The sequence below is a fragment of the Ammodytes marinus genome, assembly GCF_949987685.1.
Source record: "Ammodytes marinus genome assembly, chromosome: 17".
NCBI classification, from domain to species: Eukaryota; Metazoa; Chordata; class Actinopteri; order Uranoscopiformes; family Ammodytidae; genus Ammodytes; species Ammodytes marinus.
The window spans coordinates 26,475,065-26,493,562 of record NC_137221.1 but is presented as its reverse complement, the minus strand read 5'-3'; the positions used below and the strand labels follow the sequence as shown (position 1 = coordinate 26,493,562).

The 18,498-nt window shown below is 45.2% G+C and overlaps 1 protein-coding gene across 1 annotated transcript in view; it reads right to left on the bottom strand.

Annotated features, from left to right (window-relative positions):
• Positions 1-2,513: 2,513 nt before the first annotated feature.
• foxo6b (forkhead box O6 b) overlaps positions 2,514-18,498 on the bottom strand; it is a gene marked incomplete at both ends in the record, with an annotated part of 46,876 nt that continues 30,891 nt past the window's right edge. The window contains one exon of the mRNA XM_080044970.1: positions 2,514-4,235. Within this exon, the coding sequence (XP_079901096.1) occupies positions 2,514-4,235 (1,722 nt within the window). The remainder of the gene's footprint in view (positions 4,236-18,498) is intronic.

Sequence of the window (18,498 nt, the reverse complement as noted above, 5' to 3'; positions counted from 1 at the left end):
CACACACACACACACACACACACACACACAAACACACACACACACACACAAACACACACACACACACACACACACACACACACACACTCTCTCGCACACACACACACTCTCGCACACCCACAAGAAGCTTGACACACAAGTGCACACAGGCCAGAGAACAAATTACAGTTGGGTAACAACAATGGGCTATCTTGACTCATGAAAAGTTTAAAAAAAAAGAAAGAAAGAAAAAGAAGTGTGTATGGAAATACCCGTCATTGTCCTTGATCAGGAGGGAGAAGTGTCTTTCTGGTCAGAGCTGGCCGAGTAGCACTTGACATTTGGCCTGATTCAAACAGCCAATTCTACAAAAAGCTACCCAGCTGGAAAATCTCTCACAGTCTCACAGATCCTGCCTACTTGGCGACCTCCCATTCAGTCTCTGTATCTGTCCACCTTTTCTTCTCTCTCTTTTCCCCCTATTTTGTCCTGGAGTGGGACAGGGTTAGCGAATGTCCCTTTTAGCCTGTTCTCCCCTCTTGGAATGAAGTAAATGAAACTCACACGAAAGCGCCTACCCAAACTGCATTGAAACAGGACAGACAACTGCACAATCACAGAAACAAGCACAAGAAAAAGACGACAGCAACGAAAAACTATGGCCAGGGACAGGGCGGGGAGCGTTTGTGAAGGGGGATGCTTGAAGGACACTGCGAGCACACTGCTTGCCAGCCTCTTTACCTTGTCGCTGGGCATCACCTTTCAAAGAATCACCCTTCTTGTTCCTGGCGGAGCCGGGGGAAGAATTATGACTCCGTGCCGATGAGCGAATACACACACTTGCATAAATCATCCATCTTGTTTGGCGGTTAATTACTCTTGTTTACCCTCCGAGTAACCTCGGGATGGGGCGTCGTGATAGGAGGGATGCCTGGAAAGAAGAGATAGCACCAAATAGTAATCTGCTGACGCTGTTCATCAGTGTGCAATTCGCAGGCATAAAAAAAAGCGCATAGTGGGCTTGAACCTGGGTGTTGGTGAATTAGACAAGGTTGCATGGGGTCTGAGGACGCCAGCTCCATCAACATCCTGGCGTGACCACAGCAGCATGCTAAGCTGTTCTGGGGTCAGCCAGCGGAGGAGCCGTGCCGAGGCAGCCCCATAGCGCAGGCCAATCAGAGAGCTCGTCAGGATGTACAGCAGGCTCTGATCGTTGCTTATTTCATTACGGGGAAAGCTACATAAATCCACAAAATGGAGAGTAAAGGCACAGAGGGAATATTTGCATTTCTCCTCTCCTATCATCTCCCCCCCCCCAACACCACCCCCTTTCAATCCCTCCCCCATTTAGTGCAGAGTGACTTTAATCATCACTTGCGCCAAAACACATTAAGCCGGTGTGTCCGGAGTTGAGAAGGGAAAGTGGGGGGTTGAAAATACACAGAGTGGTGCATTAGATTTGCAATAGTGATGCATCACCCTGGCATTACTTTGGAGATTAAAGAAGGGACGTTGCATTTCAATGGAGTGGCGCTGATGGTTGCCTGATGGATGACTGTCCTCCTTCACTAAACGGCACAGGACACACCACTGTCCACCAGATACAGAGAAGACACACTGACTTTGGATTTATTCTCCGTCCTATCCCTCCCTCCATCCCTTCTGTATCTATAGTCTTGTTTCCACTGAGCGGATGGTGCGGCCCGGCACGTATTCATTTGTGTTTCCACTCTCAAAAGTCAACCTTTCGTACGAAAAGGGTCCCAAAAGGGTGTGCGGCATAAACCCTGCCTACCAAGAACGGATATACTGTTGGCAGTGGAAAGGCAAGCCAGATCTAGGGTTACCGCACCCTGAAAAACACCGTGCAAAACTGAACTGTGCTGCTCAGTGGAAACAAGGCATATTCACGCTTCCTCTAAAAAAACTCCCTCTTTCCTTCATCCTTAGACCTCAAAGCCTTCCCTGCCTTTTAACCTCCAATCTGAGAGCACCTCTACATTGAAATATATTTATTCAGCCGTTTGATCATGTTCTTAAGTCAAAAACAACACCTCCTTTGTATGAGGAGATAATACTGTAAAGTGGATTGCATACATTAAACTTTAAGCCAACACACACAATGTGACTTTGCAGTTACTGCATCTGTGAGGAAAAGGATGGATGTAAAGTGCTTGACAGCTTATAACAGGGCAGGACAAGACTGGGAGGAGACCATAAAAAACACAAAACAAAACAAAAACTGAAGGGCATGAATACAGGGGAAGGGGCGGGGGTAGGAATGGGCTCATTGTGGGCAGGTTCAGAATACGGACAGAGGGTTTTATAAACAGGGTTGCGGGGAGAGAGGAAGAGTAGGACATGGGGGTGTAGGGAGTCCCCGGGAAACAAAATGACATATGTATTTTGTTCTACAGTCTCAGAGAAGACAGAATCACAGTCAGTCAGTCCAAGGGTACAGCCCGCCAGCAGCGTGGCTCCACTGGGGTGAACTCGCCGGTCATGTGTCTATGCAAACCCCCCTGGGCCTGGTTTCACCCTGGCACCCAGCTCTGGTTGCTGTGCGCTGATGGAGGGCAGGCAAACGCCCCCAAGCTCATGCCCATCCCCATGCCTACGCCTTGGGACAGAGAGCCGTCAAAGTTGAAGTCCATGCTCTCCGTGTCCATAAAGTCACTGAGCAGGATGGAGTCCACGTCACAGTCCAGACTATTGGGGACATTCTCCATCTCCAGGCTGGCGGCCATTCTACCGTGGGAGTTGTGCGGTTGCCCGTGGTAGCCAGCGTTCCCTGGATGGTGGTTGTTGGTGTGGTAGTAGCCGTGCCAGGAGTCGGTCATACCCTGGTGGTGACCTCCGGGGTAAGGTTGGTGTCGGGGATGAGGAGCGGACGCCAGGCGACAGGGGTCCTGGGGGACGTCAATGACTCCTGCAGGGTTGGGCGGCAGGGAAGGTGATGTGGGGAGGTGCGGGCGGGGGGGCCCATAGTGGTTCGAGGTCTTTAGGCTGTAGGGCTGAAGGATGTCAGTGCTAACTCGGGGGGAGAGGGCCTGGGGGTGAGGCCCACTGTGCATAGGGTTATGAGGAGTGTGGGGATTGTGCATGTGACTCTGGCTGGAGCGAGGGTTGTGATCATGGCTTGGGTTTACTTTATTACCGTGACCTTGCTCATGACTCGGACCGTAGTCGTGGGTCGGATGGGGCTTGTGGCCGTGGCCGTAGTCTAGGCTGGCTTGGTGTTTGTGACCCTGATTGTGGTTCTGATGGTGGTGGGCTGTGTTCTGGTCATGAGAGGAGCCATGGCCATTGTGTAGGCTGGGATTGTGAACGTGTTCTTGGCTATGATTGTGGCTGCGATTCTGATTGTGGCTGCTGTGCTGGCTATGAACGCCATTGGTTCCCTGTGTCATTAGCGTGTGTGTTTCTCGTCCCTGGCCCAGAACTGTGTCTTTGTTGCAATACGGAGAACCTCCGGTTAGCAGACTCTGCAGGGCGTTGTTCTCCGAGTAGCCCCTCATCGGGCGCTGGAAGCTGACTGGCTTGTTCTCCTGGATGGTCTCCATGGGTGTGTGGTGCCGGAGCATGCCCATCGAAGGCTGTGCATAAATGGGCCCGCAGTATGACCCCTCCGCCTTGGGCCCAGGCACATAGGGATAACCGTCGCATTTAATTTGCGGCGGCTGGGGGTAGCCGCTCTCATCCAGACTGATAGCCCCAGTCAGGTCGGTCAGCTGGGGCAGTTCCACGTTTGGGCAGTGGCCCCCAGTGCCCAGGGCCGGGGAGCGAATGCTGGTGGGGCTCGGGTAGAGTCGTGGGGAAGCCGAACAGGACAGTCCACCCTCTTCTGGTTCATCAGCCTCGGCCTCTGCCAAGATCGGGGACAGGCAGCCGCTCAGCGTGGACGCAGAGGAGGAAGTGCGTGAATGGAGGTCCGTCCAGGTCTCGTACTCCTCACCACCCAAGCCCACGCCTCCTTTACCTGCTGGACTTCCATGCTCCGGGGAGCCCTGCATGGCGGGCCCAGGTCCCAGACCTTGTCCCCGTCCGAGGCCTATGGCCCCAGCTTTCTTCCGGCTCATGCGACCCTTGGTCTTCAGGTAGCGTGTGCTGTTGTCTATGGAGGCAGCGCGTCGCCTCGGTCCCTTCCCCATTTTTCCTCCTTCTGGGTTCAGCATCCACCAGGAACTCTTCCCTGTCCCTTCATTCTGCACCCGGATGAAGCGGCTGTGCAGGGACAGATTGTGTCTGATTGAATTCTGGAATGAGAGAGAAAGATGGAAAGGGGAGAGAGAAGAAAGAAAGAAAACAGATCAACATTAGCACACAAGGGAACATTTAGGGTTAAATAATCATTTCTTGAGAACACAAAGTAATTTAAAAGTATGGCCAAACTATCAAGGCTGCTGCACGGCAAGCAAGACAACATATGGATAAAGAAGGATAGGGAGATGGAGGAGAGAGCAAAGAGGGCAGGGAGAGTGAAGCACCAATCGATTCCTCTCCCTGACCAGCCTCTCCTCTCTGCACGCGCTCACTGAGTCATAATATGGACAGGGGGGTGCAGCCTCCACATCAAACCATCACCAAGGTTACAGAAATGAATCACGCGAGGCAACCCAATCACAGACAGCCCATATCGATTTCAGGGGCCTCCAAATATGAGAGCCAGAGATCCAGCCAGAGACAGAGGAGGGAGGGAGGGAGGGAGGGAGGGAGGGAGAGGCGTGATTTGGCAGGAGAAGATCTGGAAGAACACCGGAATGAAAAAAGAAAGCATGCATACATACAGTAGGCCTGGAAATAGATAGGGGTGATCGAAGTTAACGAGGGTAAATAAGACGGGTGGGACATGCTCATTTAACCTCTTTTTAAAATCATAGCATAATTAACATGACCCTAGGCAACAACATGCAGTCTTCCTTCCAGTAGCTTTGAAGAGGGGACGGATGTGGCGGTTGTGGGTGGTTGTGGAGCACAGGGGTGCATATAGGATAAGCCTCCTCCAGACCCCCGTTTAAGTGTCTTGAGTGACGGCTGTATAGTTAATCCAGAGCTCGGCAGCTCCGGCATTTGAAGCTGGTGCCAACCTGGAGTGAGTTGATGAGATCTAAGCCTGCCTAAAGGAGAGCTTAGCAGGGATACACATCATCTCAGCTGGCCAAGTTGGTCTAAAGTACAGCATGTTCATCCAAATCTTTTTTTTTCTGCCTGTGTCGTTATTCACACTCTCTCCAGCTTTTCCCTCCTCCCTGCCTGGTCTTTCTTTGGCTCTTTGTCTGATCTTTAGGGAGAGAATAAGCCCACCACCTCCTCAGCCGTCTAACCCATGCGTCCAATCACACACTTTTTTCTTTTTCCTCTCTTGAGATATCTATCTATTTCTGCCTTGTTTATTACCTGCACATAACTCACAATCTCTGTCTCCTGATATCTGGAGCCATTCTCTATCTTCATTCGCTCCCCGCCTCCTGTCCAATTTTCCTGCGCTCAGCCCCATTCATCTCCCTCTCTGTGGCCCGGCGTCTCTTGATCACAACATTGCTCATTCTTTCCCCTCTCTCTCCACATCCATCCTCCCATCACCCTACACCCCCCCACCCCCCCCCCCCACCCCCAACACACAAACCCTCATTCATTCATTCGCACTAAAAGGCGAGCAAATATCGGAAACAAACAGCGGGAGACGCAAATCTGTGCTCAACGGGGGGCCAGTTTACATTTCACCCCTAAATGCAATCCATACAGTCAGCATATGTCCCCCCCTCCCTCCCTCCCCCCCACCCAACATGCTGAGCAGTGTGGCTGTGAACTGGACATCCAGCTGAAAGAGTTGTTCTTGTTGCCATAGAAGAAAGATGGCTAAGGTTAGTTGTGATATTGATTAGATTACTTTATATGAATTTTTCATTTTCATTTAACTGAGAATAAAGACATTTGTTAAGTTAAAATATATTTTTCTAAAAAGGCCTATTTAATAGCGTCTCTTGTTGGATGTACAACATACTTGTGTTGTGTGACATACTTGTTTTGCTCAGTTAAATTGTGTGGAAACCTGCTGACTAAATCATGTCAAATAAATAAGTACAACATTTATTGGATGAAAACGAAGCATCCAAATATATTAAGGTAAGCTTAAATATATTGGGTTGATCAGAAGTAATCAAACATAAGTGTCTCAATTCATTATCATTGTGTTACTGCAATGTATGTTTAGCAACTTATTTCACCTTAAAATTCTTTGCTTTTAACTAAACGTATACAATTTTGTGGAACCTGTTGATAAAAATTGGTTGTATTGAAACACATCTTTTCAATCTATTGAGTCTGCGGCATATTCTGAAAAAGCACAGGCACACCAGAACAGCAGGTGAAATGATTCCCGCAACATGTTTACAGGGAGAATACAGCTTTAAGTGGGCTTCAAATCAGTCTAGTATCCTACCTATCACTATTCTCATTGGTGTGTTGAATAGCCTCCCTCCATGCATACCCATCAGCGCAGCAGGACTCCTAACAGGTCATTTCTCCCCCATCCTCCACTGAAATCACACCGTTTTCACTCAACTCTCTTCACGGAAATGGAAATTGGATAGGAGATTATGTTGTGTGATTCAGGGGGAGGGGGGGGTTGAGTGCACTTGTGAGCCGGCTACGCGCCAGACTTTATCAAAGCACAAATTGAAGAATGACGCTGCTGTGTGAAAAGAAGCGACCCGCCATCAGCTGATCTGAGAGCAGCACCCTGACAGGCTCTATAGCGCTATGACGGGCTCCGGCTGGGCGTAGCCATGGCAACAGAGTAAACCAAAAGAGGCAGGAATGAAGGGGGGGGGGGGGGGTGATGGTTGGGGAAGGAGAGGAGGGAGGGGAGGGGGGGTTTGGGAGGAGTGGTGCTGTTTGATGCTGCAGGCAACTCCAAACAAGCCTTTTATCTGAGTCTGTCAGATTCTGGCTCGCAATCCACCAGGGAGGCTCAATCACCACTAGTCCCAACCTCTCACTACCTGTACCAAGCTGTGATTAGCTGTCCTATGTGTGTGTGTGTGTGTGTGTGTGTGTGTGTGTGTGTGTGTGTGTGTGTGTGTGCGTGTGTGTGTGTGAGTGTGTGTCTGTGTGTGTGTGTGAGTGTGTGTGTGCGCGTGTGTGAGTGTGTGTGCGCGTGTGTGTGTCTGTGTGTATGTGCGTGTGTGTGTGTGTGTGTGTGTGCGTGCGCGCGGAGAGTGAGAGAGAGCCAACACAGCAACTATTACACCACCACAGTAGGCTGTTGTTCCTTCATCTGCTAATACAATGTGCATTACTATAATGTGACAGCATTCTGCAGTGTCTTCTGTATATATTAAGATTAAACTGACACTTTTAAGGCTGACACTAATTTTATGGAACTACAAACAGTCAGTGCAGGTACTCAACACCATTAGCACCATGTGTTACATGTTTCTAAAACCAAATATGAGGAGTTGTGATTGTCAGTAGGGATGGGGCCGATCCCATCCAGTATCGGTACCGGGTCCGATATGGCCGAAATCTGTGTATCGGATATCGGACTGACAGCTCCGATATAAAAAAATAAAGAACACTATTTTGCAACATTTATTTGTAACGGTTTTGGAGAGCACAACTAAATGATATCCTTGGAAAGCAGTTCAAACAATGTATTGTGTTGTTTAATTTGAAAATACTTTTTGGTAGAAAGATTCTGTTGCAGCAGCTGTGTCTACAGACACACACAGTCATCCAAATCCTGAGTGGTTCAAATCCCCATCTCATATTGACACGGCCTTAACGACAAGTCACTTCTGCTTGTAATTGACCGAAAAACAACGTTCTCCTCAAAAGATTTATTTTTAACCAAATGCACATAAAATAATGTAGCTATCCACTATTCCATATTAAACATCATCACACAAGTGTGTGCTGGCTGAATGCAACAATTAGGCCATTTGCCACCTCATGACAATCACTTAAATGATTTAGAGTGTAGAGTGTAGTCAAGTATATCAACAGGACTCTAGTGCAGGATTGGACGAGTGTCCCATGCAAAGGGAGAGAGTCCCCAGGTTATCATTACAATCAAACGCTGTATAGCAGGACATGTCACTGATTAGTGGGCAGCAGTGGCGAAGTGGGTAGGGAGGTCGCCTCTGGAGTGCAGGGTCGGAGGTTCGATCCCCTGCCTACCCGCCTCATGTCCAAGTGTCCCTGGGCAAGACACTGAACCCCTAGTTGCTCCCGAGGGCGCATTGCATGGCAGCTACTGGTATCGGTGTATTAGTGTGTGTATGAATGGGTGAAGGTGGTAAGAAATGTAAAGAGCTTTGGGGCTGAGAAAATTGTCTAAAAAGCTCTGTATAAGTCAAGTCTATTTACCATTAGCACTCTGTCAGCCACACAGCTGATCAGTGACATCCTCCACAACAGTCTTCAGTTGGAATGAAAACCTGAACAACCTTCAGCCCTCTCTGTGACACACATAGCGGCCCATGCCTCTGCCTCAGTGTAGATATGAACTTGTCATAAAGACAGAGTGTGAAGTGAAGCCTGTTCCCTCTGCTCACAGCCTTTACCTTTCCTACTCTAATGCACAAGGAGACGGACTGTTTCAGAGATCTCTCCTCACATCCACCTCCATACAGGAAACATCAAGTCAAGTCAACTTTAATGTCAATGTCTTCACGCAAGACATACAGAGAAATCTAAATGACGTTTCTCTCCGAACCCACGGTCCAATAAGTACAAAAGGATACAAATAGATGAGAAGAAATAACTAATATATATAGAATAAATAGATTCTAGATAATGTGAAAGGTGAAGTAAAACCAAAAGAAATATGTAAATGTGCAATATGAGGAACATTATTTACAATATGTGCTATATGCAGTAAGCCCCAAGAAATTGAAGAAATTGAAAAAGTACAATATAAGGGCATAAGACCATGCCTCACTGTATCCAGCTCCACTACAGTATAATAATATGCACAAACGGTGACTTCGTTTGACCCTGACATACTGCTGCTTTCAATGTGTCAGGGGACCATAGTCAGTCCAGTGGTTAGCCAGGCAACAAATTATGACAAGGTTTATGGAACTACACACTGCATCACTGTGTGTGTTGTGTAATTACGGCTGAACATTAAAACGTAACCATATAACATGAATTGGATACTTAGGGTCAAAGCTCCCTGTTTGCTCTCTTATAACGTATATGGATCAGTTGATGTAACTGTCACCCAAACGTTCTTAGAAAATGATAATGTGGGTAATCATGTAAAGACAACTGCATTTGGTCAAATTTGGGAACAGATATGGAAAAGGAAAGTGGTATTGTTAGCTTGACTTCTAAAACGTTTCTGCTGTGGTTAAAAGGCGTTTGGTGGACCCATAACTGTTTTGATTTTGTTTTGTTTTGTGAATCATACTTTAAAGGTGCCCTTCACCATTTTAGCACCGCACATCCATAAAGTCGGGGACACACAAGACACGGATGAAGAAAAGAATGGTCATAAAGGGAAGCAGCAGAGGACAAGATATCCTGATTTTCAGTCTGTGAAGTAAAGCTCCGAAATACAACTCAAAAGCACCTTTCATTGCAGCCAGGTGACACCATCAGGGTTATTTTTCAGATTTTAAAAATTCAAATACAGTGCATACGGAAAGTATTCACAGCGCTTCACTTTTCCCACATTCCGTCATGTTACAGCCTGGAATAACGCTGGATTACATTTACTTTGTCCCCTAAAATTCTGCGCATAATACCCCATAATGACAAACTGTTTGAGATTTTTTTTGCAAATGTATTTAAAATAAAAAACTAATAAATCACTTGAACATAAGTATTCACAGCCTTTGTGATCAAGCTCAAAATTGAGCTCAGGTCCATTCTGTACCACTGATCATCCTTGAGATGTTTCTACAGCTTCATTGGACTCCACCTGTGGTAAATTCAGTTGTTTGGACATGATTTGGAAAGGCACACACCTGTCTATAGAAGGTCCTACAGTTGACAGAGCATGTCAGACCACAAAACAAGCATGAGGTCGATGAAATTGTCTGTAGACCTCTGAGACAGGATTGTCTCGAGGCACAGATCTGGGGAAGGGTACAGAAACATTTCTGCTGCTTTAAAGGTCCCAATGAGCACAGTGGCTTTTCCTTATGCACTGTACATGTGATACATTGGTGGAGTGTCCCTTTGAATGTACTTCTCTTGGCATTCCACACTTAACATACAGAGGATGGACAGAATAACAACAACATCTGTGCAGTCCAATTCCATCAAGTGCAAGACAGCTTTGTTTCAGAGTCGGAGTGAGAAAAGGTTGATTGTCCTCTATGTGTGTTGATAACATTAAACTGTGAGTTGCTGTAATTCTCTGCCCACCCCCCTATCTGAGTGCCTGTCTCCAAACAGCCTTTTAAATGGTCAGTGTTCTCTTCAACAGGGTACTGTGTCCACATCCTCAATTTCCGAATGTCAATAATAGAGCAACGGATAATTTTCTTGATTATTATTATTATTTTCAACCCTTGTCCCTTTTCTCATTCTGGGTTAGCTGGCTAACGCTAATTACATCTATTTCAAATTATCCAGTTTGTGTTGCATAGCAACAAGAATGATGTAACCCTTTGCACCCTCTTTCCTCTTGTTGTCTCTCTGTTAGTAGCAAACGTCTCTCAACAGAGCTTTGTGTTTGAGCAGGGAAAAGCCCTCCATATTCATTCTACACAACAGATCACATCACAAAAGGCTTTCTGTGTAGCGGACCTTGTCATATGTCTTAGAGGAAGATATTGTTTCCACATCTCTTCACAGACCGTAGACAAAGATTTGTATTTGTTTGCAGTCCAGATGAATAAGCACGCAGCACGTGTTTGAGAAACAGCACCATATTCCTTTCACAACTCCACACATGTTCACCTGTATGGGCACACACACACACACACACACACACACACACACACACACACACACACACACACACACACACACACGCGCAACCCTCCAGACCCCCCACCCCAAACTGGCAATCATACTTAATCCCTATCCAGCCTGAGTAATCCCCGACAATCCCGGGCTAATCCTGGTTAATTCTGGGCCCTCCTCAGTTGGGTTTCACCCTCAAACCACAGAAACAGGGTGGGGATTGGTCTGATCATGGCCATTGAGGCTGGCCACGGCGTTGACGGGCGCTATTTGTCAGTCAGTTAACCGGGGACCTATAAGAAAAACAAGCACAGATTTTCCGTGGGTCTTCATAATACGTGTGGATTGACCGCCGCTACGTCACACATACAGCCTCACTGTTGTTACCGCTCCTGGTAGAAAAAACATGTTTTTCACCATGAGTCCTGCGTGTTAGCATGTAAACGCTAACACAAGACCCTATTACTTTGTCTGCCTACTGTGACAGCTGGAGCCAAGCAACAGAGAAAACATATTCTATATCATTAAAGCACTGAGGATAAATGGCTGAAATTAATTTAAAAAAAACAGGAGCAGGGTGTATACACAGTGTGAGGCATTCCTGTGTGGTAACAGGCTTCTCAGAGGGTCATTAGTCTCTATTCAATCAGCTCTACCTAGCCAAGCCCCTGGCTCAATTCTTCTTAGCAGCTATTGATCCTGATTCCAAAATGAAGTACTTAAGACGCCTTGATCAAGCTGCTCCTTAATCTGGCGTTAAGGAGATTGACACCTTTTCACCCCGTTGGTCTCAGACAGACTTATAACTTTGGCACACGGGTACAGTGACAGTCAGAGCACACTCCACTATCACAGGCCTCAGTTTGGGCTTTTCATTTGTCTAGTATAGTTTAAGACCCTTTGGTGCAAAGAGGAACACTTTTACTCACTGCCATTTTGGGAAAAATGCCGTCAATATAAACAAAGCCAAGAGTGCTAATGAAGCAATATGTCACTGACAGGGGATGGATGGGGATGCTTTGTAAAAAAAGGAAATGGTGTTTGTGTGCTGGAGTGGACTGTGTGCCTGTTGGATTGAGTTTGCACATGGAGACTGCAGGACACGTGTGCATGATGGGTTGGTTGTACTCATGAGAGCGTGAAAGAAGCAGCAAGGACCTAACTGATTCACCTTCTGCTGCAGCTCTGTCAGCACTGAGACCAGGGGAACAGGTTGTAAGGGAGAGTTCCACTCCTGGACATGTTTATAGGCTGCTCTCTACCTCTCTTTCCCTCACAGGAGAGCAGTGTCTCGGGTTGAGGATTCTTTAGAGGATTCAGTGGAACATCATGTAGTGGATTGTATAGTGCTTTTTCTGCTCCACATGTGAAGGGAGCCCACCTCCTGAATTTACGATGCATTCCACCACGTATTCAAGTGAGGGGATGCGTTTTAAATTCTGCGCAGCGCTCCATTTAAGACGTGGTCCGGCCCCCGCCATCCAGCCGACTGTTGTGGGGGATTGTTGTAACACTACCCTTGTTGAGAAGCAGTAGGACTATAGGCAAAGCCCTTCTACCCCCCTTGCTCAACCATTATTTATTAATCCATTTCACACAGCCAGCAGTCATTATGCACGGTCCTGTCAATGGGTATCTCTCTATGCTGCGCATTTATTTGATAATAAGCAGGAGTGGGGGGAGAAGATAAAAGCGCTGACTGCGTTCATTGTGGAGCGTTTTCTGCAGGCGGAGGGGGATGGGGGGGGGAGGGAGACTTAAATGAGAGCAGCCAGGCTCTGTGTGTGTGGGAATGGGTCTCGTCTGCTAAGCCTGTCTGGAGGCAATCGATGGAAATTAGTCAACGCTAAAGATTCACTTCCTGTGACTGATGTCACGGGCTAGCGCTTGTCTCTTTGAAGGGAAATAAAGAAGTGGGAGGCTGAGGGATTAATGGGGCTGGGGAAGGTGTGAGCATGCAGAGTTTGGGTGGGGAGGAGGAGGAGGAGGGGGAGGCTAAACTGGGGGGACAGAAATAAGATGCTATTCTTTTGGCAGATTGCAGGCAAATAATAGGTCAGAGTATCCAGAGGAATGCAGTGTAGCTAGGAGGAAGACTCGAGACACACAATAGCTTAGTTGTGCACAAGGCCAGCAACAGCACAGGCCGTTCAGCTCTGATAAAGATGTGTAGTCACACTTGTACATGCACAGAGCTGCTGCCAGAGATGAAACATCCCGGCCAAGGCTCCACAGTCGTAACATTAACTCAATGCTTCCCTTTAAAGCAGTTATTTACTGTAGCGCCAGCAAATGAAATGGCTCCTTAAACATGTACCACATTGTAACTCATTTAACAGTAGCATAGAGAAGCACTTTCTAAAGACTCTAATGAAACACACTGAATGTTAAGGACATCCTGTGGTGTCCAGAACATTTGAAGGTGAGACACTGCAGGTAGTGGTAAAGGTTTGAACTTATACATATCATCATGAAACCTTGATTACTAACATCAAAACAATAACAATGTTTGCATTACAATGTGTGGGGGGAATGTGTGAATAAATGTGCAACTTTGGCAATATCCAACTAATAATGCTTACACCCAAAAACCAAAAATCTAGATGTTTGATAAAGCGAGAATGATAGAACATTGTGATTGTCAGGTTCATAAGTCAGGGTGGCTTAACACAACTCCTCCAACAACAACAAGCTTCCCTTTGCTGTGTGAAGGATGAATAACAGTGTGTACAGCAGCCGTTTACAGTTGTACACTAGTAGTAACTGTGACAACATGATCAGTGTCTGGAGTATAGTTGTACCCAGGGCCACCTCCTGAAAGGTGCACCAGTTAGCCTCTCCTCAAAGCACAGCCGTGGGACTAGAACCAACCCTAAGGCGACAGAAGGCCTTTCGCTCCCCCCTTACTCCCCGCGGAACTCCACCAGCTCTGGGGGGAATAGACAGAGAGAGGAGGCAGACAGGATGGGGGAGAAGAGCAGTGCAGAGAGGCAGGGAGCGAGGCGTCGTCTGGGGCTAACCTGAGGAAGGTAGACATGGAGAGGAGAGAGAGAGCCTTAGGGGCCAGAGGCGGACAACAAGCCCAATCCCCAATGGAGAGTGCTCTCTAATTGGAGGTGCCCAGCCTGCCTCCCTCAGCGGACAGACAGAAGGAGCTCCAGTGAAGGCAGAGAGAGCCCGGGGGCGGGGAGGAGAGGGGCAGATAAAAATAGAGCCGGCAGATTAACGAGCATCTGAGAGCCAGGCGGGGGATCGGAAAATCCTCCGTGCGTGCCAGCGATGCCCCCCCCGGTCCTCAGGCCATCCACAGCCAACTGTGTACAAAGTGTGATGAGGCCCAGAGTGGCCACGAGAGAGGTGCTTCCTTCCTGGTTAAGCCTGCTTTCCATCACAAACACTGGCACACCACTATGTCCTCTTCAATGACTTTCATTTTAATAAAGATATAGTCAACCTCCAAGGAAAGAAATACAGGACAATTTCCCTCTTTTGGTTCTATTGTTTCATTTGCCTAATAAAGAAATATAGCATTACTTACATTACATTGTTTGTATCATACAACTATGTTTTATGTTGATAGTACTTGAACAAGAAGCTCGTTTCACTTTGTAGTGGTTTTTGTGAAGGAATAATTTTGATGAAAAAACAATAAAAGGGATATTTCCCTTGTCCCTCGTCTTTGTGGTTGTTGGTTTCGTGTGGCACTTCTCTACTTTATAAATCTGCTACGTTTGTTAAACCTACAACGTAAGTTACATATGAACCAGAGGATTAAGCAGAAACAATCCTCTATTGTTCATGCATTGCGAAAAAGTTATGTTACATGATAATATAAATGATTTATTATCATTTATATTCCAGGTTTTATAAACTGAAAAATTCACATCTATTGTTTACTTGAGTTCCTGCTATCGAACTAGTTACCAAATGCAAACGGCTAGCAAACAAGCTTGATGTCTGACTTGTTTGCCAGCTTCCATAGCCTTGTGTAAGTCAAATTATTGCTAAAAATGATCCAATTCCAAGCTAGAACCATTTATATCAAAACTATATCCTTCAAAAACCTTGAATAAATTGGATGCCAAACGACCCTTAAAACAGTACAAATACAAAGAAAAATGGCCTTGAATTACAAGAGTAAAGAGTAAATAGTAGTTTGTCCCCTCCACCTTTGACTGGAAAGTCCCCGGCTGTGATGCTAACCCCTCCCCTGGGAGCTTTCACACACCATGGTGGAGCATGGTGACACCTATGGGAGCCAAAGGAGAAGCTGAGAAACAGGCCTGATCACACCTGTCAGGTATCAGGGGAACAGCCACACACCTCAGCACTCCACACTGCCACATCCATCCACACACTGAGGCTGCACCGCTCGGCCACAGTCAAAACTGATAGACTGGCAGAAACAGACAGGCTCAGACAGTCTGAATGGGACAGTAATAAAAGAAACAAAAGGCTAGGTTGATTTGTGGAATAGGAGAGATGGGAACATTCTCCCACACACATCAGACACTGTCTGCCAGACAACTCATTATACCAACAACAACTGTGTCTTGTGCTCAAATAACGAGTTGAACCTTTGCCCTTTCATCCATAACTTAAGTAGTTTCCAAAGGGGAAGGCTATAGCTTTGAATGAATACCAGACTTCTGAAGGGGAGATGATCCACTTTTCTGAAAGTACCTCCATTATAGGTTATCTTGATTCACTCCAAAGTTGGACTTAAAAGCCACTTGATTATGACCACTTGATTTCAACACTTACATATGTGTTATAGTTAAAAGAAATGTAGGTATTGTTGAATATTCAGAGATTGACCTTGACTCCCAAACTCAAAGTCAAAGTCTAAGTTAAAGTATTTTATTGTCAGTTCTGATACATGCAAGAGTCAAGACATACATTAGAAATTCAGAATCAAAATGGAGTTTATCTCTGACCCACAGTGCAGTTAGAACGATACAATAAAAACATATAGAGTTAAGTAAGATAAACAAGATAAACATAAACAATATTTACATAAGATACATTCTAAATACTAAGTAGTGCAAACTGCTTGATTTAAGTATTAAACTACTAACTTGAGTCAACTACTTGAGCAGGGAACATAACTACTATGTTAGCCAGACTGAGTTACCATTGTGATTCACTTCCTTCATTAAATTTGATCACATTAGCTGTTTTCCAAAAAATGGACTTATCCATCCTCCCTCAAGAAATTGTTAAGAGTAGCGTAGCTAGGAACAGATTCAAAAGATACGTTATATATAAAGACTTATGTGTTATGCTGTTGGCGTAAAGTGACGCATAATATGAAATTACCGACCGAATCCATGGCTTTTGTTCAGTTCAAAAAGCATTTTGAAGTTCAGAAGAATCCATAAAGTAGCAGTCTGTGTTAGCCCAAGTGAGAGAACGAGTATTTACCCAGCGCCAAAGGAAAATCACCGGCGCCAAAATTATAAAATTTGAGAATAAATATAGCCATTTAAAACCTCTCCAAATTCAGCCCAATTTAAGGCATCCTTCTTGAGGGGCTGGGCAATAACTTAATTTTTTTCTTCGATTACTATTACGGCTTCCCTCAATCATAAAAACAAAATAATCGTAATTAAACTATCATTGTTCCGCACGCACGCAGGCTTTTAAATGCAGTGAACCCTTTCAGCCGTGTGCTCCGCTCGGCCCCTCCCTCACCTGATAGTTTAGCTTTCGGCTGGTCCAGAGAGTAGGAGGGAAATGTTGCGCATTGCCGGGTGTTTTGAAAAACTTTGGAGGACGGCAGTAAGTCAGCCTTTGGTCGAGAATAAAGGGAAAACTATTTTTGTTGTCTGAAAACACTTCAGACTCACAACAGACTAAAATAATGTGAAAGATATGTCACACGCGAGTCACGTGACATACGCGACCGCGAGAGAGAAAAAAAGGAATATGCGCCCATGTCTGCACCTCAAAACATCTCGACCAATTTGTTTATTCACTTAAAGTCAAATCATAGTGGTCTATGACCAAGCAAGTTTAAAGCTCCTTGACTCCTGCCACCACAACAGTCAACACTGTACAATATCCAGCCAGCTCCTTGACACATAAATAAATGATGCCATCACATTCCTGCTAGCAAAATACGGTCCCTATCAACTCCATTTGCAACGGGTTATTTTTATTTTGACATTTTTTTTATTCAATTATTAAAAATATGTTTTACTTATTTAGCCTATTTCTATTTTCCTTGTTTTCAGTTCAATTAGGCCTATGTTTAAAGTCCAAAGTCATGGTGTAAATAGAAACAACCTTGTTAAAAGTTAAATAAATGCATGATGTTCTTAAATCAATGATTAACTGTCTTTAATATTTGTGATTACACAATGTCAATCAAAATAATCATGATTATGATTCTTTCATAATCGAGCAGCCCTACCTTATTGCAATTTCCATGGTAACATAGTGATTGACAGGCTGACTGAAATGATCTTTATCTGGACAGAAACTCCCCTCTCCCAACCCCACACCGCAGGGCTGTACGCTTATTTTTTTAGGTGGTAGCACTGGTGCTAGCAAGCAAAAAAATTCAGTAGCACAAAAATACATTTGGTAGCACACAAAGTATGATCGAAAACTTGCATAACCTTAACCCTTACATTTCGCTCTAATTACCTTTGAGCATGTCATCTTGGTCTCATTTGAGATTCTCAATTAATATTATATCCTAGTATGTGCAGTAATAATTATAGAAGAATGAATAGGGGTGCACTGATTACAATTTAGACAAAAGAGTCTAACCTGCCAATTGCAATTTTTTGCTGATTCAGAATAATTTCTCCCCATAAAAATAATATCTATATCTATATATGTTTTGTATATACATATAATTATTAGATTATTAATAATATTATTAGAAAATGTCCTTCTGTTAATTAAAACCAAACTTTAAAACATTAAACATTGCCTATTAAATAAATAAGTATACATATTGGTACAATTTAGGATAAATTAAATAGGTTGTTGTGAATATGTTGGGAGTAGTTTTTCAGTGGCTTATTGTGTAACTTACACAAAGTTTTAAATAAGTTATTTCAAACTTTGTTTAAATAGACTACTGTTGACTGCTCTCTGCAGCTGAATGAGTTGCCTTTCAAGCTAGAGCTACAGTGCTGTAAAGCGCTAACTTCCTGTTCTTACCGGCTACAAAATAAAAGTCAACTCACGTTTGGCTAGCAACAGGCTTTTAATGTGAAGGCGCACAGGAAATGTTCTGTTTGCACACGCGCTAACTTAACTGCGGTAATGTAAAGAGAGCAGAGAGCCGTGTCCCTCCGGTTATTATCGTTGGTGAAGTTTATTAGACACTAGAATCGCCGCACGAGCACAGATCCCGAGCACACATCTTTCACCAGCCAAAGTGGAGGGTGGACTCAATAACTTACTTGCCTAAGACTCATTTACCCGCAGTGTTAATGTAGAGCCCTCTAAGCAGTGTTGTGCAGCGCCCCTCTGTGTTTCAAAGACAGCCTCTCCTCATTAGCACTAGTGCGAGTGGACTTGTATTCATCATCGCACGTGATCAATTTCAGTAGCAAATGCGATCAAAACTGTCGCACT